Source organism: Carassius auratus, chromosome 40 (genome assembly GCF_003368295.1).
Source record: "Carassius auratus strain Wakin chromosome 40, ASM336829v1, whole genome shotgun sequence".
Classification (NCBI taxonomy): domain Eukaryota; kingdom Metazoa; phylum Chordata; class Actinopteri; order Cypriniformes; family Cyprinidae; genus Carassius; species Carassius auratus.
Genome location: NC_039282.1, coordinates 7,967,932 through 7,989,739, shown reverse-complemented (window position 1 = coordinate 7,989,739; position 21,808 = coordinate 7,967,932). Strand labels below are relative to the sequence as shown.

Here is a 21,808-nt window from a genome sequence, read left to right as displayed (position 1 = left end):
TGACTAAGAGAGGCTCCTCTGAGAATCCAGGCCATTGAGATAATAAAGTCTTGTCTTCAGGAATTCAATGTTTATGTATTCTGCTTACCTATAAGGTTCAGGCATCTCATTTGCACTCAGGCTGTCCTTGGAGTCCTCTGCCTCGTATGTAAGGTTCCACCTCCTACAGACCTACAGTAGAGCAGCTCACTGGGAACTCAAAGTAGGTCATGTTTCTGGGTAGCAGCGCACTGAAATTAGTTTTACTGTACGATACAGTGTATCCTGCAGGCTTCAATCAGTTATTCAGAGCACTATGGATCTAGCTGTCTCTCCTCTGAGGGGGAGCGCTGTGACTGGACCAGGAAAGGGAAAATCAAAGAGGCTGTGAATGCTTTAGCAGACTGTTGCTGTGCTATTTCAAAGAGTAGATCTGTCACTCACTGAACTCTCTACAGCGAGACGCTATTTGCATTTTCCTTATTTCTTTTTCATCACTTTTACATGAACGCCACTGAATGTGTTGAGAAGACTGAAGTTTAATAAATATTAATTCAGTCAAGGTATATAGTAAAGGTAGGTAGTGTAATTGCGGATCAGATAATATGGGTTACTTTGCCTCACTATAAGTACTGTTGCTCATATATAGGAAAACATTAACTACCCCTTGTAGGAAAGTTTTCATTTTATATAATTTTATGGTTTATACTGTATATAAATTACCATAATTGTTCTAGAAGTTTAGTTAAGCGATTCCAATGTTTCATCTCCTCCGTGCATGTTTTAATTAGCTGCACTTTTGTATCCCAAAGGAAAATGGTTTTCAGATATTACTTTAGCACCTTTAGAGAGTAAATTGAGAATTGCTTAAATAATCGGCTTAACTGTCTCATAATGACCACAAAAATGTACTGAAAATGTCTGCAGAATTAAGCATTGACAATGTCATCACCTTTTCAGTGGAAAATCCCATGCCATGATCGTGGTTATGAATTTGGAATGATGTTCACCTCATCTGAGGCTTTTCTACAGAATATAATACAGAATAATCACATGCCTTCCAGGTCTATTAAAATGATTTTTGAGAGCCTCCAGAGATATGATATATATATATATATATATATATATTATGTGCATCTGCTGACCTGTTGACTTTGAAACATCTGAGATGCAAAGGTCTATTCCACTTCCATGTCTGTACATTCTTTATCACGTGAAGAGATAGATACCTCAGTGACTAACCTCAAAGACCAAGGGTCTTTCTCTATAGATGGTGACCTGGTAGAATGAATGTCACTCCTTATCCATTAGAAAATTTCCTTTGGTCTTGAGGAATTTTTATGACCCTCAGAGCTCTGAACTGTTTTCCCAGGCAGTATTTTATGGTTCGCCCTTTGTCATGTGAAAGTACGTGCAGCACAAATACCCATTTCATCCTGGTATTATGAAGACTATGATATGACAATTGAGTAAATATTCTCCGCTTAGCGGTGGAGTCAGGGCCTATGCTAGGAATTTTGGGCCCTGTACACTGAATTTACTATGGCACTCCCTCAAAATTACAAAATTACACCCCCTCGCCATGGGCCCCTGTTACTCTGTTCCAATATTACCCCCTGTCTGTCACCCCTGAGTGGAGTGATATACTGGCAGGACTGATCTGCTAATATTTGGTGGGAGGGGGTGTGTTCCTTCATTGATGTCTTTTAAATTGGTTTAAATTTCAGTGTTAATCAACTTTTATTTCACCTTCACATTTTAAATGGTCCTGCCTTGTATGGCATGTCACAACACAGGACATGTCAACTTTCAAATAGCATTGGATGTCAACTTCCTGTAAAGAATGTAAACAGTGCTTCTTTCCATTGACTCATTGGAAGAACCAGTTTAAGTTTGGTGCTTTGAAAAAAAAAAAAGGATAATACAGTGAGGCTTTCTGTGATTTGTTATTATCCTCATTATTTGTCTTTGATTTTATGCTACAAAAAAGTGTCCTCAACATCCTGAGGCAGACAATTCTATCTGATGAAAATTCTCTTTTTAACCGTCTTTCAGAAGCCAAGCATTGTGTGTATGAATGTGATTCACCATCATCAAGGAGAGCTCACGGGCTTCATGCAGCTTTTTAATGACAGACATTTTCACTTTTTCCTGAAACACAAGATGATAAGATTCTGTCTCCAGTTGAAATAATTTTCGGTATCATTGAAGTCACATCACAATGACATGCCCAGCCCTGATCAACCAAACAAAATTAAACAGGCTGAACTTCATTGCCATCACCAAAAAGCCCCCAACTTTCATCCTGCCTTGATGGTTTAAATGACAGCGACTCTCATTAACTAGCTCTTTTTTTATGTATCAAAACATATAGTGCAATCAGTGTAGTCCGATTTTGATTGTGATGAGTTATGGGTTTGAATCAGTTTAACAAATGTGTCCCTAAATGAACTCACTGAATCAGTCACATGAGGATGTTGAATCAACATTTGACTCAGTGAACCGCAAGTTATCATTACTTCCAGTGACATCGGTTTTGAAATATTGCAAGATTTGTGTGTTTAAGATTTATAATTGTAAAATGTAAATAGTTATTCATAATTATATTAAAGTTAAGAACATGTTTATTTTGAAAAAAAAATAAAACAGCCTCTAATAAAACATGAGCTTCTCTAATCTTTTTGTGTTCTATCTATTTGTTTTGTTTTTTATTTATTATGGAATTAACAAAAGCAAAAAAGCTTCTAACACTAGCTTGCTCTATTCTTTTCCTATTCTATTTTTTGCTTTCTTTTCTTTTTATTTATTATATGATTTAAAAAAAACTTGCTACATGTACTGCATTGAGCTAACTGAGACTTTTTATAGCACTTGTATATCATTGCTCTATATTTTGATTGCTTCCATTGTCCTCATTTTGTAAGTAGTTTTGAAAAAAAGAGTCTGCTAAATGTAAATGTGACAACTCCTCAGTGCACATCAGTCCTCAGATGGCTCTGCTCTGAGCAGAGGGGGCTTTTTTGGGGGTCACAGTTACTTTACTTCAGTGATGTGTTAACAACTGTTATTACACTGGAGTGGCATTTATCGCTTTCTTTTGTTGTAAGTGTTTGCCGGATAAATCCAAGCATTCTTAAAGGGATGGTTCACCCCAAAATGATAAGTGTCATTATTTACTTACCCTCATCAGGGCTCCAGACTAACATTTGAGAGTTCTACAGATGGTGCCCCAGGAGCAGATTTAGTAGCGCTTGTGGGTTGATGTGTGGGGGTATTCAAAATAAAGATAATTTAGGTCATTTAATCATAAAATTTCTATTGTTTTGCATTAATAAGTGCAGTTACTAATAATATATCATGTTCATTTCTTGTTTATTTTTCTTTTGTTTACTGTTCATACAGATTTGACAGTAAAGCCCTAAGCCTGAGTTAAGATGCATGCAAAATCTCCTTTTATTAACAACGGTAATAGGTGCAAAATCTACTTTTTATACAGAATATATATATTTTCTAGCATATGGAACTGACAGACTTCAGTGATTGTGTGATTTAGTAGCAAATTGAAGAAAACTTTGTGACTTTTCTTCATACACAAAAAAAGTGTAAAATTCTGTCAAAATCTGATTTCCTGATTATTTGATATTTAATAATAGTGATTTTATAAGCCACTAAGTGCTCTTCTGCTACTGTCAACTGGTTATGATTGGTATTTGATGCCCTTTTTATTTATTTTACATTAGTGTTTATTTACCACAAAGTAGGCTGCATTTTGTTCATCCCATTAAGGCTGGTTCACACGGCAGGATAATTGGGCCGATTTTAGCCCCGATTCAGCCCTTCCGACAATCTTAGGATGCTCCGATTATCGTAAAATAATCTGATCAAATATTCCTGCCGTGTGTGGTGTGTTAAGACTAATCTCCTCTGCTCGGAAGAATGTCGGGACCACTCCGATCTCAAATCGGGGATATCCAACATGTTGGATTTATTTTGCCCGATTTCTTCTCGTGTGTGGTGTCCCCCGAGGACAAACAATCACGCAGCCTGTGGACTGTGGCGTGTAGCCAATCAGAAAGCGAGGTGATGAGGCAGTGATAGTACCGGGAAACAAAATCAAAACAGCCGGCGTATATAATATAACAAATACAAATAAAGTCGATGGGCATAACTACATCCACAACTGCAGTCCACCAGAGTACATGGAAACTAATATATGAACGTTTATTTCAACGGTTATTAATCTGTGTAGTACGTAACAACATTTCTATGAGATAAAACAACAACTTATCTCCATATCATGATATAGCAAGTATAGTCCATGCTCGCGTCGTCTCCACCTCTTTGACCATCGCCTTTTCTTATTTTTCTTATGTTTTTTTTTCCCGTTAAAAACAAAGCACAAACTATGGCCACTGCATCCTCTTTGTCCGCCATGATTGTTTACTCTAAAGTCACGTTTGATCTCGAGGGATTTTGCGAGATTTCCCGTCTGACCTGGGAATGCTCGGGAGTCAAATCGGTTCGTGTGTGATGTGTTGATATTGCCGTGTGGCTGCACACCACACACGGAGCGACCAAAACTGTTAGACCCGTGATTTTTTATCGCCGTGTGTGGGGTCTCTCAGGTTTGGAAAATCTGCCGACAATTTTAAAATCGTCCCGTGTGAACCAGGCCTTAAAAATAACATTCAAACTGGATCATCTTAGAGCTTTAAAGTCCTGGAAATAGTTTGAAAGTCTTAATTAATGCTTGAAAGTCATAGAAAATGCTTGAATTTCTCTCTCAAAAGGTTATACCAACCCTGGAATGAATTAATGATACATTCGACTATTTCTACCACAACCCCATGGTTACAGTTAGCGTTACCACTTCTGGTTTTCTGACACATGTCAGCGCTGTTTATAAGAGATTTCTGTGCAGAATTTAAATGGTTCTCTCTAGATCTTGCAGTAACCATGTCATTGCGTGGCGAATTCAAACGCTTCTCACTGGATCTCGCAGCACTGTTGCATCTGTGCGTTAATAATGTCGCTAAATCAACTTTGGCTCCAGAGTAAAGCTGTTCTGAGCTTGGACATATCTCTTTGCGTCGTGGTCCGAGCTGATAAACGGTCAGCAGTTTTGCTTTTGTTTTGTTTACCGTTTGATGTTTCTCAGATGCAACAGAAGTGGAAGAACTTATGAGATGGGCAACGCAGTTGTCGCACCAGTGCGATCGCTCACAAAATTAGTCACACTGACAGAAAAAATATGGACCATTTGGTCGCAGTCTGGAGCCCTGACATGTTGTTCCAAACCTATGAGTTATTTTCTTCTGTTGAACACAAAATGATATATTTTGATTGTTTGTAACCTAACACTTGCTTGTAGCAATCGACTTTCATAGTTTTTCTTCCCATCTTCAAAATATTCTCTGTAATATCAGCAGAATAAAGAATTTTATGCAGTTTTGGAATTTGGTGGTAAGTAAATGATGACAGAATTTTGAGGTGAACAATCCCTTTAAGTGTACTTGCATGTCTATTTAAGTAGAATTTCAAAGTCAAATACTGTCAGATAGCCTTTCTGGAAATATCCCATTTGCAGAAAGCATCATATTTTGGCTCTCTGCTCTTGGCCCTGACCCTGGAATGGATTCAGATAGAACAGTCCTGTGGTTTATGAGCAGGTCTGTGATGTATTGTGCTAGCCAGTACAAGGCTATGAATGGCGAGAAGCAGCAATGACCTCCTGTAAGTGTCTGGGTTAAATACAGGCTGTAGAGGCAGTGGTGTTTTAAAAGGGATGAGTGTGTGTGTGTGTGTGTGTGTGAGAGAGAGAGAGATGAAAGAGCACTGGCTGTAGTCCCTCTTTGCCATCATAACTCAGCATGCTTTGAGCTAGAGGAGAGAAATGTGCAAAGATGGCAATGACTTTGACTTCTAAGAAGTTTGCTCAGCAGCCAGAGCTACCTTTCTCAGGCTCAAGGCCCATTTGCGCCAAACATGATTTTTTTTGGCATGGAAAAACTGCATAACTCGTACAGTAAATTAAATCATCAAGTGCTTGATGCTGCTTAACAATTTGCATTCAAAATATCAAGGTGAAAGTCATCATAGCTCGCCTAATATAGACCCAGCTCTCAACCCAGCTTTGAGAAAAGATTAACGTATTGATCTATCTATCGATGGCATGATTTAATTGCCGATGTAAATAAGGCATCAAACTTGGTGTGAAGAGGCCTTTAGACAAAAGGTGGCATTTCAATATCTTGTTCTCAGTGAACCTCTTTTTGAAGTAACTTTTATTAATGACCACCTCATATCCTGTACTGCTGTTTGACAACTTCCTACTGTGTTCACAGTTACCGAAGTGGAGCTCAAACGTCTGCGAGATGCCTTCAAGAGGACCAGTGGCCTGTCTGTGTATATGACCCAGCAATGCTTCTACAGGGAAGTACTGGGCGATGGAGTTCCTCCAAAGGTTGCAGAGGTTAGTCAAGCCTTGATACGACATAAACATCATCAGAACAACTCACAGCATCATGATCTCTCTCCAGCCACTCAACCATCCACTTGATTCAGTGCTGTTTCTTTGTGTTTTAACAGTTCTGCAATTGATTGGTCTGTTCCCCTGGCTTAGAGGCTACAAATAGGACATATTAATTTGATAATCTATTAACAGTACCTTGGATTTAGATGTAAAGATTATTAGAATGTAAATTACATTTATATCATATTTTGTGCTCGGACTACATCTTCTGACTAAAAAAAGATGGTCAAAAAAGCTTTAGATAAACTTAGTTACAGCATGCATTTCCCCACTGTTATGTTAATTTGGTGTTCTTTTCACGGCTGCCGTTTAACTAATCTATTTCCCTGTTCTTGTGTAGTTCAGTTTTATTTGCTCATGCTTTAAATACCCACAGTCATGTGGTTACCAATTGTAACCTAGAGAAGCACTAACTGAAAGTTGAGGCTTTATTTTAAAACATGCTCGCACACTATCGGCTGACATTTAAAGACTTCCCCATGACCTGACCGCTGTAATCATGAGTTCATGTGACCCTCAGTACCTGCCTCCTGTATCTTTACAGGCTGTTCTCTGGAAGATGAATTCTACAGAGATCACACTATTTCAGCAGAAACCTGTCTGGTCCACACTTGTACTTGTTGTCATAGGAACTAGTATTTGCAGGCCAGCCTGGCTAGTTATTTTCGGCTTGTTTCTGTGTAGCTCTTAGTCAGTTCTTTTGTGAATAATGTATCGGATCAATACTCTAAAAGCGCTTTATGAGGGGGGCATTTCTCTTTGACGTTTCGGTGTCAATTAAAAGAAGTTCTTAAAACTCATGTAGCCCTTTAACAGGACTTGACTCTACAGTCATGAATCTTTCGTCAGGTATTATGAACTTTCAGTCATGGCTGCAATCCAATGAAATTCCTTCAGTAGAATAAAGCTGCCACTCATCCAAGAAAAACAAAGAGAGAGATGTAGTTATGTGGTTATTTTTAGCTTTTTTTCCTGCAACCTTGCACTGTTACTAATCCTGATTCTTGCCAAGTACTTTGTGATGCTTTTATCAAGTGAATCTTCTACTAAAGTGATGCTTTCTGAGCGCTTCACACATTCACATGTCACTTAGCACTCTGTGCTGGTTTCCAGACCATTTGTTGGCTCAAAGTTGACATTTTCCTCACATTTTCACCTTGGAGTATACTTTACTTAGAGCTGCAACATTTCTGTATAAATTGAGAATTTTTTTGTTTCAAATAGAGAACACAATTGCCCAACAATAAGGCTATGTTTTAATCAAATTAATAGATATGATTATGATCATTTGATAAAATGAAGAGAGCATGCCCTAGTTTTACTTAAATAGAGATTATTGTTGGCTGTTTCCTATCTTGTCACGGAGACAAATAGTTTGTCAATAGTTTGTCTAGTTTGTTTTCATTTAAGTAGTAATGAAGCACAAACTGAGAATTCATTTTAAAGGGCAAAATCCAAATACCTTAATTTATTTGTATTATAACGAGGATATTTAATGTCATCTGACTTATTCATTTTGTTAATAAAAATCTGTTTAATATAAGCAGGGGTTTTTATTTTACTTGTTTTCATTTTTAAAGTCTGTGTAAAGTCAATATTAAAAATGTGTTCTGATTTTATCACACCACAGAAAAATGTTATGTAATATGTAACCACCCAGCTAAATTTGAGTGCTAAAAAAACTGCAAGTGAATAAAATAAGTTATCAAAATCTTGAAAAAATTAGCAGTATTCTCTGATCTTAAAGGCTGGGGGCGTGTCTGCTTGTGGCGCTGAAACCACGCCCACTCGCGGAACAGCTGCAGTCTCTCTTAACTGTCTTCCTCTGCAGTTTATTTAAATGAGGAGACCAAGCTGTTTTGTAAATTATTGCAACCATGTATTATGCATTTACGTGACGGAGGCATAGCTTGCTAGCAATTTCTAGGCTGTAGTAGCGAACGGCAGTAACTCGCGATTGAGCGGGCAAACCACTGCGCTGTAATTATTAGATATGTTCAACTTGAACCAGGGCTGTGCAGAACAATCAGTGTCTGACACGAAAGTGAGTGGAAAGCATGAGGAGTCGTCTGCTCTCTATAGCTCTGTACTTTGATGTCACACACCGGTCGATCTGCGCAGTGCTGCTTCAAGTGGAACACACATAATAGTGTTAGGGGAGGGGCCATACTCTGTGACTCAGTTTCATCATCGAGTCAAGATTTTAGCCCGCCCAAAAAATCCTGAATACAAATATGGTGAAAAACATTTGAACTCCACAATTATAGTTCACAGTCTTTGCAACATGTTTCCGCAATTCATTTCTAACATTTATAACGTGTTTAGAAACAATTCTCAGAATCGACTTTACACGGACTTTAATAATGAACCAAAAACTAAGCATTCGTTTGAAAGGAGAAAATCCATAGGTCAATCAAGTATATCATGTTATCTGTCTTATTCGTTTTGTTATTGAATAATGTCATACATTTTTGTTCAAAGAATGGGGGAAGATGTAAAGATCATACATTAGATCATAATAAGCAATACAGATGCTAAACAATAAATATCTTATTTTTAAATGTGTGAGTGCAAGGCCAGATTGAACTATTATTGTGACATAGGCAAAATAAATGTAAGTTATAATATTACCAACTCAAAAAAAAAAAAAACATTTAATCCATAGACCGTTACAGACAGTGCTCTCTTTCGCAAAAAGTGCAAAATTGTTCAGCTTGCATTCAGGCATTGAATATCAAATGTAGTTCTTCACTTGTTTGAGAATGGAGAAAGACAGTTTAATTAAGGAATATTGGCTAAGGCATACGTACGGCTACCTTATTTTGCTTATAATTATTTCAAAAGGTTCTAAGGCAGGGGTTCTCAAAGTCTACATTCAAAGGTCCAAATCTGAATTTTCAACAATGAGAAAGGTCCGGAACTATTGGTCATTATAAAACTTGTTTTTAATCAACATGTATTACAAATTAACATTCGTTTTATGAAAAAATAAGGTGGCTGCATTCAAAATACATGAATAACGTGCAAACGTGGCAAAACAATTAATTTAAGGGTCTAGATTTTTCTTAAAAAAACACCACAAGAGTAACATGGTGCAAAATACAGAGCAGTTTAATGTGAGAAATGGCACTGTCGGTCTCCCATCAGCTGCCGTGGCACAAAAGGTGTGGTTTCTAGACTGGAGACACTGGCCTAAATGTTCATTAGTCAAGCTGCTGCGGTGTGAGTTCTTTACAGCATTCATTGCTGAGAATGCAGACTCACACCAATAGGTTGACCCAAACATGGTTAGAGCACAGATGGCTACTTTCTGTAGATTGGGGAAATTTTCAGCTGTGACCATTTTAGTCCAAATAGCTCTGTCTTGCTGTGTCACAGCTCTGTTTTGTTTCATAATGCCGTTTGACGTTTCCACTCACAACTCCAACTGTCTCGTTACAAATCAAACAGAATGGCTTCGTGCTGGATTGGGGCAAAATGAACGCATACCTCTCTGTCCAATCATCTTTGAAAACTCTATTTTCTTGGTCAACTTTTCTTTTCCTGGACAATGACATCCTCCACGAACATTCAAACGCTTATATTACTGAGGTGAAGTGTCGCGTCGCGCGACTCGCGCCCAATTACGTCAAACGTTCCGTACGTATTACGTACACTCACTGGATGTCATGGCAACTGAATCACGGAGGAAAACTTTCAATATATCGCCTTCGCTTTAATTGCGGAACATCTCCAAAAAGACATTAAACACTAAACAAATGATTTTGACATGCGTTTACTAAAGTAGGAAATCCAGACTTTTAATCCCTTACACACAATTACTTGCTGTCGAAATATGAAATGGAGGCGGGTCCGGATTGAATTCTCTCCAGGTCCGGATCCGGACCGGAGTCCGGACTTTGAGAAGCGCTGTAAGGGATACTCCTACAAACACATATAAAGTAAGATCAGCCAATTGGAATGTCATAAAATATTAATGTTCCTCTGTGATCATACTTGTCAAAAGTTTAATTGACTTAACAGAATCATGTCATTTAGGAATAAGATCCCGTGGTGTTTGAATCTATATGGTGATCTTTTAAAGCTTAATCTTGTGACCGTAACTCTGCCGTGTCTTAACTATGCTTCAAAGTCAGTAATATTCACTTAACCTACACGCACCCACACATGCATATGGATGGCAGGTAGTCAGTGTCTGCGTCCCGTGGGTGATTAATCTACTGGCTGCAGGTGACATCTCACGCTGCGTTCATGATCGGGAGGCACAGACAGGAGGAACCCAGCTGCTCATTTCATCACTATGATAAGTGGGTCGGTTCCCCTGAATTCAGCTTGCAGTCAGCAAACCATCACCTCACGCTGATCTTTAGCACCCAGCCTCATTAAATCCCTCACAGCATAGCACACTTCCTCCCTTTATTCCTCCAACTTTCACCAGTCTGTGCATTTGTCAGCTTCTGGAACGCTCTAGTTGATCATTACCCCCACCTTCAGTCGCTCAGTGTTTGTAGTACATCAAAGGGCAATGATTACACGGCACGCCACGGAAACATGCTACATTATTCATTATAAAAGCAACTTTCAATAAGAATGGCTTCTGTGTTTTTGTATATTATGTATCTACACAATGTAGGTACAAATGAAATAAAACAAAGCCGTTCTGTTACATAAATGTTTAATTTGTCCAGTAAATATGACATGCTGTCAAAGCAGAATACACACCACCCTTATAATCACAGTGATGCAGTGACTCATGTATGTAAACAGCTTGTAAGGTGTGAATGGCTGCACACATACCAATATCCGCCCTGCAAAAGGACATTAGATAAAGCTTTAGCAATTAAAACAACCAACTGAATGCCATATGTTAAGCTGGAAGTGTGGTGATTTCAACATAATGGTAAACTTTGCATTCCACGCAAGTGCAGACAGCTCCTCCAAGCCTGAGCCTGAGTGCTTACATCCTCTCTGCCCTCTGGCCAACACTGCAGCCAGCTGTACTCCCATGAATAACACAAAACTGAGGCCAGAGCTGTGGAGATGGATGACAACACAGTGTTCATTAACCAGACCTTAACTTCATTCAGACTTAACAGCAGGGTCTAAAATTAGCACTCGCCTAGTGTTAACTATAAATAGATTTTGGCCAGAATAACTGGCCAGTTAATTTACTAAACATTTAGCCAGGAAACCAAAAGTTCAGAGACATTTGTTGTTCAGTCCCATTTGTTCAGTAAACACTTAGCTAAAAGGTCAGACATAAATTTTGGATTCGTTTAGTATTTTGTTTGTATTGAGGTTTTATTTTATTTATTTTATAGTTGTTCTTAAGTAAATAAATATTAGGGATGCACAATATCATCAAATTGATATTGGAATCGTCCGATAATGGGGTTAAATGCAAATATACTGTAGACATCGGCCCGATATGAAAAATTATGCTGATTTGTCTCGCCGATAAACATGGACAAAGTTAAAAAAATTAAGTTGTACGTTTTAAGGAGTATTTTTGTTCCAAAAATACTCCTTCCGGTTTGTCACAAGTTTCGGAAAGTTTTTTTCCGAAAAATATCTAAGATGCATTTTTTCTTATTTAATTACATATGAAATTATGTTATTATGTTATGACTATTTTTACATATATGAATGATATTATTATTTCTTTTAATAGTAATTGGCGGCCCACCTGCAGTATAATCGCGACCCACTAGGGGGCCGCGGCCCACAGGTTGAAATCCACTGGCCTACACAAACAAAATGTAGACTGTGTTTCTGATTAAATAAAGCCGTAATTGATGTAATAAAATAACGAGTGTGTTTTGATTATAAAATCTTAAAATAAAATGTTAGGGCTTACAGTGCATCTTTCTGGGGAAAAAATGCAGCGATTGATATATATATATATATATATATATATATATATATATATATATATATATATATATATATTAGTGCTGTCAATCGATTAAAAAAAATTAACTAATTAATCGCACAATTTTTTAAAATTAATCGCGATTAATCGCGATTAATTGCAATTAAAAGACTGAAACTTTTTGGATATGTAAATGTAAAATGTAAATAATTAATGTAAACTCAAGACAAAGAAACTATTTAAATTCAAAATATGATTGTTTATTGGAATTTTTGTTTAACTTGTAACACAGATTTTCTCATGTAAACAACATACCTGCAATAAACCATCAATATCCTCCAAATTAACTGTTGGCTTGAAAGCCATATTTATTACAGAAATAAAAACACAGGCATGTAAGTACCATTTGAATTTCAAAACAATCAATGCCAATAAAAAACAAAAATGATTTCCATGTTGAATTCTAAGTGGACTGCAAAAAAATTCCAAAGTATAGTCATTGCCAGTGCTTTAAGTGGGCCGGTAAGCATGGGTACTCAGTACCGCCACTTCCAAATATAGCTCTTGAGCGTACCGCCACCTCTCTGTGCGCCCAGAACGTGCTTGTAGCGTACCGGTACGCTCATTTGGACATCTGTTTTAATAGAGGTTTTAATCTTTTACCTGCACTGCCGATTTTCAGAGCGCCCTTCACAATGCAAGCTTCCTAATTCATCCCACCCAGGGCAGAAACTACATTACCCATTCACCCTTAAGTTATACAAGTGAATAGCGCATGTGTCGCTTTTCCCACTGTTAAGTGTCAACAACTCAACGTGGCCGGAGAAGGTGTGTGAAACTCGTTGTGAGTTATACTAAAGCAAAATCTTGAGTATTTATTGTCTGATAAACATTAAAAACTGTCTGCGGAGGTTGAGTCGATCCCCCGCTGGCTGTTCATTGGCTGAAGCATCTTTTTTCTAAGTTCTAAAAAAATACCGTAGACGGCAAGGCACACATTTAGATATTAATTTATCTAATTAATCTATAGCCTATGCACAAAGACAATATGATCTTTTTGTCCCCTTTTTGTTTTAAAGCTTGATGAAGAGAGAGAGCGCAAGTTGCTGCAGCTGAGGAGGACAGTGATGCACGCGTACAGGAGTGATTGACAGTTCGCGGCACTGTGTACAAAAAATACTCCGCTACACAATTATTTCTTTATTTTCGTTTAAGCTTATTAACGTTAGCGTTACAGAAAGGTCTGATTTACGCACTGTTACAGTCATACAGTCATAATGTTTCTTGTGGCAGACTGAAGAGTAATCCGGCAGAGTTTTATACTGAAACTTTCCGTCTAAAAGTCCTTCCTTGGTCTTATCCATATTTCTTTGCACGTTGAACACACATAGGCCACAACTGGAAATAAAAAAAACTGCAACCGCGTTAATTGCGTTATTTTATTTTAACGCGTTAAATATTTCAAATTAATCGAATGCGTTAACGCGCTAATTTTGACAGCACTAATATATATATATATATATATATATATATATATATATATATATATATATATATATATATATATATATATATATATATATATAGTTTATTTATAGTTCTTTTCAAAGCTTCAGTGTACTAAAAGCATAAAAAACCTTCATTATTGTTTATTTAATTCTAAAAAATAAGTTCTTCTTAAAAACTAACACAATTTGTAAAATGTTTAAAAATTTCTGTGCAGGAAAGACTTGGTGTTGTTTCCAAACAAAAGGAAATATATCGGTATTGATATCGGCCATAATGAGTTGAAAAATATCTGCATATCGGATATCGGTAAAATCCAATATCATGCATTCCTAATACATATTTTCTTAATTTATTTATTTGTATTTACTTTTTGTTTTAATCCACAAAAATGTGTGTAAATGTTTTATTGTCAGAAGTTCCTTGACCTAGTAGCTAAGGTGAAAGAAGTGAAATTTTAAACCCTGCCCACCAGTAAAGCTATGGTCTAACTTGTCAGGCAAGACTCATTCAGACTTGGCCATGTACTGTTTGACTAAGATTGATACCACAGGGAAAGTACCTGTCAATGTGTTGAAATCCCAGCTTTGACACTGCCAGCTTGCACAGAAATGCAGGAAACATTACAATGTTCTTGTTCTTTTTCCTAGTAAATGTTTGTCTTGTATGCCGCTGAGCACTTGGCTGTGCATTAGGCTTCTGGAGGCGTGAAAATTTTAGTTATATGTGCCGTTAAGGGTAAGACATGGTGTCACACCAGGCATAAAAGTGAATTATGTCTGCGCGAGATGTCTCTGTGGAATAGAAATGATCAAAAACAGGAAGAAAAGTATTTTACTGGTAAGCCTCCTGCTGGGTTACATTTTGCAGAGATATTTTTTTATACTGCAACACATTATATGTAGCCTTGCAGTGTGGGTAGAGACAATGTAATGTTTCCTGTAGCTGATTTATCAGGAGATATGTATCTAGGGAGTGTTATCATTTAAAGTCTGATGTTTCTCTGAATCTCAGCGGAAATCAAAGGTCTGAGATAACGACGAACACCAGGCTGTCTGTCTTAAGCGCTGAATACCAGTAGATTAGGTAATAGCATACTGATGATGATACTGAAGTAATGACCTTTTTCATTGTGTAACTATGGTGAAATTCAAAAGAATTTCCTTTGTTCTAGTAAATACCTTTAAAAAAAAGAATCCAACCTGTTTTGCTATGCTTGTTAATTATTATTATTTAAATTATTTTTATTATTATTTAGAAACTCAACTAAGTTTGTTATTGTCATCTGTATAATCTGTATAGATCTCATTGTATGACATTTGCATAATCATTATGTGCAATTCAATGTAATTTTGCATTATTTCCTGTGTTCTGTAAAAAGGGGTATTCAGACTGACAATGCACTATATCATCGGAAGTCACCAAATATCTGAGCTGTTGGTTTCTACAGTAGAATCCTACTTGCATCAAATAGTGGAGAACTATCGTCACTCCCATTGGTAGTTGCTGCATCCCTGCTCATTTAGCATAAGGTTGAGTTCAGTAGCAAAATGTAGCTCAGTGCCAGTTATCACTGTGACTCATACAGCTGCAAAATTCTTATTAAAGGGTGTGAGCGTACACGAACACAAAGTGTTCTTTTTTGAAGAGAATTAAATGCTGAGTTATGTGCATTTTAACAGGCCACGTTTAACGTGCATAATTTCTCCCTTTCTCATCTGTTGTAGGTGATCTACAGCTCTTTTGGTGGCACATCCAAAGGGCTACACTTCAACTACCTGATCGTCGGGCTGGTTCTATTAACAAGAGGACGTGATGAAGAGAAAGCCAAATGTAGGTTCACAGAGGGGCACATGACTATCCACTCCCATATTCTCTCTATTATACTCTTAACATTGATCTCACACATTATTTTGATGCTTTTCATTGTAATTAAATGTTCTACAAATTTGTTTTTTAAATTCTGTGCATGATGCATTATAGAATAATTATTCTGGTTAGTTACTTTATTTTCAGAATTTAAACATCTAAATAGCCTTATTTGGCTTTACAGATGTACATGTGTATTTTATTCATTTTGCACAAGTTACAAGAGGTGCCAGACTAATTCCATTTTAAACAGCAATCTAATCAATCACACCTCTGGTTCAGCATATTCAATTCTACAACAATTTTTATTTAGCTTTGTTTTTCTCTGCATTTCTTTAGTCAAACTGGTAGCCGCATGCACACTCTACTTCACATGTTATTCCTCATAGATGTACTGTCTATTCTGGTGTGTCTCGCTGTGTTACTGACAGCCGTGATTGATGTGAGGGTGCGAGACACATTGCCTGCTAGACCCTGATAAGGTACGTGTGTATTAACCAGCATGTCCTCTCTATCCACAGACATCTTCAGCTTGTTCGCTAGTGATTCGGGGACCTATGTGGTCCGGGAGGATGTGGAGAACATGCTCCGTTCAGTGGATGGGGAGGTCCCACCCTCACTTAGGAAGTGCTTCACAGAGGTCAGTGCAGGAAAACTAACCTGTGTCATTTACCTCAGTCTCACCAGCCTCTTATACCAGCCAGTTATAGCCCTGCTCTAATAATAAGCTTAAAAGGTTGACAGTGCAAATGTTGCAGCCAATAAGGTTATGTAATATGCTTTAACATTCGTTCTTTCCCATTTCTTTATTAGCTCTTCAGTAAGTTGCACTCTCATCTCAGCCTTCATTCTTCCTCCTGCAGCATCACTTTCTTGTTTTAGGGAAAAGCCACTGATTGCAGCACTTCTGTTGGTTATCCCTTGGCAGCAGCTCTCAAACACTTTCTTATCTCTTTACTCAACCCACTCACACATATCTGCATACAATAGAATTGAGTTCATATTAATTAGAAAGCTTCCCCTACACTGAACAAGAGAAGCAACTAGCATACAGTTCAACTTCTCAATTCTGTACTCTTCTGTCATGCACTTTAAGTTGGGCACAAGTTCATTAGAGAATTGTACTCTGGTGTTTATTTACAGTGTTTCTGTCTGTTTGTGTTCAGGGAGAGAAGGTGAATTACGAGAAGTTTAAGAGCTGGCTTCTGAAGAATAAAGATGCTTTCACATTCTCCCGCTGGCTGCTGTCAGGTGGTGTGTGCGTCACATTGACGGACGACAGCGACACACCCACTTTCTATCAAACCCTTGCTGGTGTCACACACTGTAAGTGTCACTATACCCTATGATTATTATCTGAAGGACCTTTCAGTACTCTCTGAATGCTTCCTCTCAATATGCTCTCGAAGCTCTATGTATTCTTTGAATCCTCTCTCACGCTAGTTCTGGAAGAATTTTTCTCAGTTCATTTTCTTAAAATTTTAATTAAATGTAATTAAATTTAAAATTAAATAAAATTGATTGATTTTTTTTTTTTAAAGAGTTCTAAGCCTTGAATTATACCAATCATCTCTGAGGTATGATTTGAAGTATAAAAAAAAAATGTAATTGGAAAAGCTTGAGAAAAAGAGGATAAGATCATACTTTTTTTAAGGGACTGAACAACAATTATATTAAAATGAATTATAAAATAAAATGCACGGAAATTATTTAAATGCAAAATCAAAAAAAAGCTATTCACAAGTGCGTATTGAACCATGGATGTCATATCGAACAGTTCATTATTATATGGAGAATTGTGACATCTGTAGTGTTTACAGAAATCTGTGTTTTGATGAGAAATGACTTAGGTTATCGTTTACAAGTGTGAGAGACGTTGCGTGTTGCTAAAGCTGACCGTAATCCGCTCTTTGACAGTCTATTCTGTAGATGTTTAGGCAAGTTGCAAGTCTCGTTTTGTCCACTTTCCTCTCCTCCCTGACAAAACGGAGGGATCCACAAATCAGCCGTCCTCCACGAGGAGAGAGGCATCTGTGTGAGATGACGGCGAGTGACAGGCAACACTTCCCACTCAGTGAACACACACACACACTCGGTCCTGCTGCAGCTGTCACTGCCACCCAGCTACTAAAACCACAGTGACACAGTGGAGGAAATAGCTGCATTCACTCAGAGACCTCAAGTCCGCACAGTGACAGAATCTGAGCACTAGTTCTTCTCATGATTTATTTAGGGGCTGAAGATCTCTCACCCGCTCAGTCACTCAGTGCTTTTGCTGTCATGAAATCATAATGTGGGAAGCCTGTAATGTTTTCAGTTATAGGTGTGCTGAATAGCTCAAGTGACCCACATTCACAAGTTACCATGCTGTTATAGCCATGATTTAGATTTAGATTGGTATTCGTGTTAATAATAATTATAATACAGTATTATAAAAAAAGTTCTTATATGATTTAAAGAAATAAGTTCTAAAATAAATCTAGCAACACTATACAGTTGAAACCAGATATTTACATAAACTTCAGAAAAAAACAGAAAAAACTTTTATTTCTTTACTGTCATACATTAAAGCTTTTCTGTTTTAGATCAATAAATATTAACATATTTTAAGCATTTGTTAAATGTCAGAATCGAGCGAGGGAGAACTTTTATGTATTTTTTTAATAATAATGTTCAGTAGGCTTTTAACACAACCATTAATACAGGGCAGGAACAAACCAATATCAACAAACCTGCTCTGTTTGTGTTTCTAAAACCACGTATATTATATTTACAGCGTAAAACAGCGATAGTGTATTTCTCCTTTACAGAATGAATGTGCAAGGCTGAGCTTTATTCTTTTCACCATGTCACCAAGACAAAATACTTGTATCCTTAGATATAAGTTAGAAAGTCAAAAAACAAAAAGACTATGCAAATAGCTCATTTAAAATTAGAAGTTTGCTTTGTCATTCAAGGACTGCTCTGGCTCTCCATCTCTAGCCAATCAGAGAAGCTACCTGGGCAACCCATGGTAATCTGCAGCCCACTCCACATTATCCTCTTAGCTCAGTGAGAGGGCTATGTGTGTGCTGTTGGTGTGGACTAGTCATGATCTGTGTGATCTGTGTGAGTTGGTGTGGGTTTAAGGGTTCATCCGCCTGCCAGAATATGCCCCACACCAGGCCAAGTGCGAACGGGCAAGAGGCCTATCAGAAAGAAGAAAGTGAAGACTGGGTGACAGTAATCTTTGAGAAAGAAAAGGAGTTAGATTGCATATGGAGATGGAGACTAACTGTATTTTGCCAACATAACGTTTGCTATGGTACACGCCATATCTAACAGCCAGAGCTGTGGCATGTGCTGTGGAATATGGTATGGTTCTTCTGTTGTCACTCTGATAGAGTCGCTCCTTTAGGTGAGTACTGGCATTTGGAGGTGTGTAGTTTACAAATAATATGTATATGAAGCTATATGCTAGCTATATATAAATATGATAACTTTATGGTAAACATAAATCTTCATGGTTTGAGTTTTAGATTTTAATGGTTTTGAATTAAATCTCTTGTGTTCACCTAGGCTGCATTCATTTGATCAAAAATACAGTAAAACAGTAATATTGTAAAACAGAATTTTCAATTTTATAATATTTTTACAAATGTCATTTATTCCTGTGATGACAGCTTTCGTCAAGCATTACTTCCGGTCTTCAGTGCCACATGATCCTTCAGAAATCATTGTGATGATGAGAAATCATATGCTTATTTGGTGCATAAGTAATATTTCTTATTTTTATTTATTTGTCTTAATATATTTGTGGCAACTGTGAATATTTTTTATTTTCAAATATTTTCAGTCATAGACCACGGCTAGCTTTAAATGAAGTGCACGTGGTGCCTCATATTAAGATATACGGATGCAATCAAAGCTATAAACATTCAGGATAAACAAGACTCTTACTGATCTAAAACACATAATAAGTGTTTTAGATTAGTATTCACTGTTCAATACACAAATGGTGAATAACACTGAAGCAGTTCCCAACAGCTATTCTAAACTAATTATTGTTCTTAGTAATAATAATAATGTTGCTCTGAATAATGATAATTCTTCGTCACTGCATTAATTACATGGTGTACTTTAATGACTCTTCATTCCAGAGGGAGATTTGTTGTTTGGCTATATGTTAAATGCCTCTTGGATGGGAAGATTGTTTTAGACTAGAGTTTTCTTTGTGTAAAGATAGCTTTCCTCTCCTAACCACTTCTGAAATAACACTGAATCATTGATCGTGATTCATGGTGGATGGGATCTTACCCCTATAGTTCCCCAGGCCACTTTCTGTCTGGTCTTTCAGTCGTCGGCCCTCAGACAGTAAACTTGCTCTCCCAGAGCACTATGGGAAATAATGACTATTGACCCAATCCAATCATACTCCCAACTGTCCATCAAACCATAGAGGTTTAACTGCGCTGCAGGAGTTTGAGATAACGGAGGAGTTTCAGGGAAATACAGAGGCTTTCCATTAAGATGCCTTTTATTCCCGTCTCGAGAAATCCTTAGGAAATTCTTTTTTTTTTTTCTGTAGATCAGTTTGCTTATTTATTTATGTATTGAATGCATTCACTAAGATATATTGTGTTTTGAATAATAAAGAAGGGAGGAGGCTGAAATGAACATCAGGCTAAACAAAAGATCAGATTTGTATTCCCATGTTTTGACACTTGCCTCATGTGTGATGGTCAGTGTGGGAGGGGCAAGACCAATCCTATTAGCCTAAGATAGAGATTATGGCCAAGCAAGAAGAGTTGACCTAGGTCCTCTTAACCCCAACAAACTAAAAGTCTGGACTATAAATGGTGTTACGGGGAGGCTAACTTGAGTCATGCTTTCACTCATCCTAAATGTTAATCATCTAATGAAAGTCCATGTCACTCACCGCAGCCCACTTACAGTCTGCTACAGCTGTGGTTTCTAATTTATTATGAAAATGATTCCTGTGTCTATTTTAAGAATATTTCATCCACACAATGAAAATTCAGTCAGTTAGAAACTTGTTTTCTGTAAAAGCAGTGAATATTAACACCGTTCTTGCTAAATAACAAACTCATAAATCACTCAACCCCTGAAACTGGAGTCTGTATGGCTTGTGACACTATATTCCAAGTCTTTCAAAACTAAATTATTTGTATGAGGAAAATGTCAGTTATGGCAGTGTTATTACAGAATATTTTATATAATCTAAGTGCTCATATTTTCAAGTTGCTTTTAGTTTTTACATGCTTTTTTTGTATTGTTTTTTTATATTTTCATATATAAATATTTTTTTTTGTATATTAAATTTTTTTTATTTCTGTTTAGCTTTATTTTTATATTACAGTTTTAGTTTAAGCAATAATTAATGCTCAACCTACACAAGGAGCACATGCTCTACTGATGCTTGACACTGCACACTAAAATAAATCATTATTTTTTAAATAAGTTTTTTTGTGTTTCCTTTCTTGCAGTAGAAGAATCAGACATTATAGACTTGGAAAAGCGTTATTGGCTGCTGAAAGCCCAATCGCGGACAGGCCGGTTTGATTTGGAAACCTTTGTTCCTCTGGTCTCGCCCCCTATACACACATCGCTTAGTGAAGGTAAGACAAAATTAAGTAAAGCAATTTTAAAAGGTTCTCCAGTGGACTGAGACACACAAACACTCTCACATACGAAAGCATCTGCAGCACCTAGAGAAGTCACGGTTCATCCTATTTAAGTAGAAGTGGGTCTCTGCTTTTGAAATGTATTGGATCATTTGTGATAAAAAATCTCCAGAGAATCCAATTACTCTTTCTAGCTAATCTAAACACTGACATTTTCCTCTCATTTTCCAGGCTTGTTTCATGCCTTTGATGAGAATCGGGACAATCATATTGACTTTAAGGAGATTTCTTGCGGGCTCTCAGCGTGCTGTCGGGGCCCTGTAGCGGAGAGGCAAAAGTGTAAGCATTTTATTTTCTATCATACTTTTTTAGTTATGTTTTTCCATGCCAGATGCAGGATTTTTGTGGGTGTTTCTTCAAACATTT

The 21,808-nt window shown here is 37.2% G+C and overlaps 1 protein-coding gene across 2 annotated transcripts in view; it reads left to right on the top strand.

The window, feature by feature from the left end:
• LOC113058456 (ubiquitin carboxyl-terminal hydrolase 32-like) overlaps window positions 1-21,808 on the top strand; it is a 44,615-nt gene that overhangs the window by 2,833 nt on the left and 19,974 nt on the right. For both annotated transcript variants that reach the window (XM_026226382.1, XM_026226381.1), the window contains exons 2-7: window positions 6,324-6,451; window positions 15,617-15,722; window positions 16,280-16,398; window positions 16,925-17,084; window positions 21,245-21,376; window positions 21,614-21,721. In XM_026226382.1, the coding sequence (XP_026082167.1) occupies window positions 6,324-6,451; window positions 15,617-15,722; window positions 16,280-16,398; window positions 16,925-17,084; window positions 21,245-21,376; window positions 21,614-21,721 (753 nt within the window). The remainder of the gene's footprint in view (window positions 1-6,323; window positions 6,452-15,616; window positions 15,723-16,279; window positions 16,399-16,924; window positions 17,085-21,244; window positions 21,377-21,613; window positions 21,722-21,808) is intronic.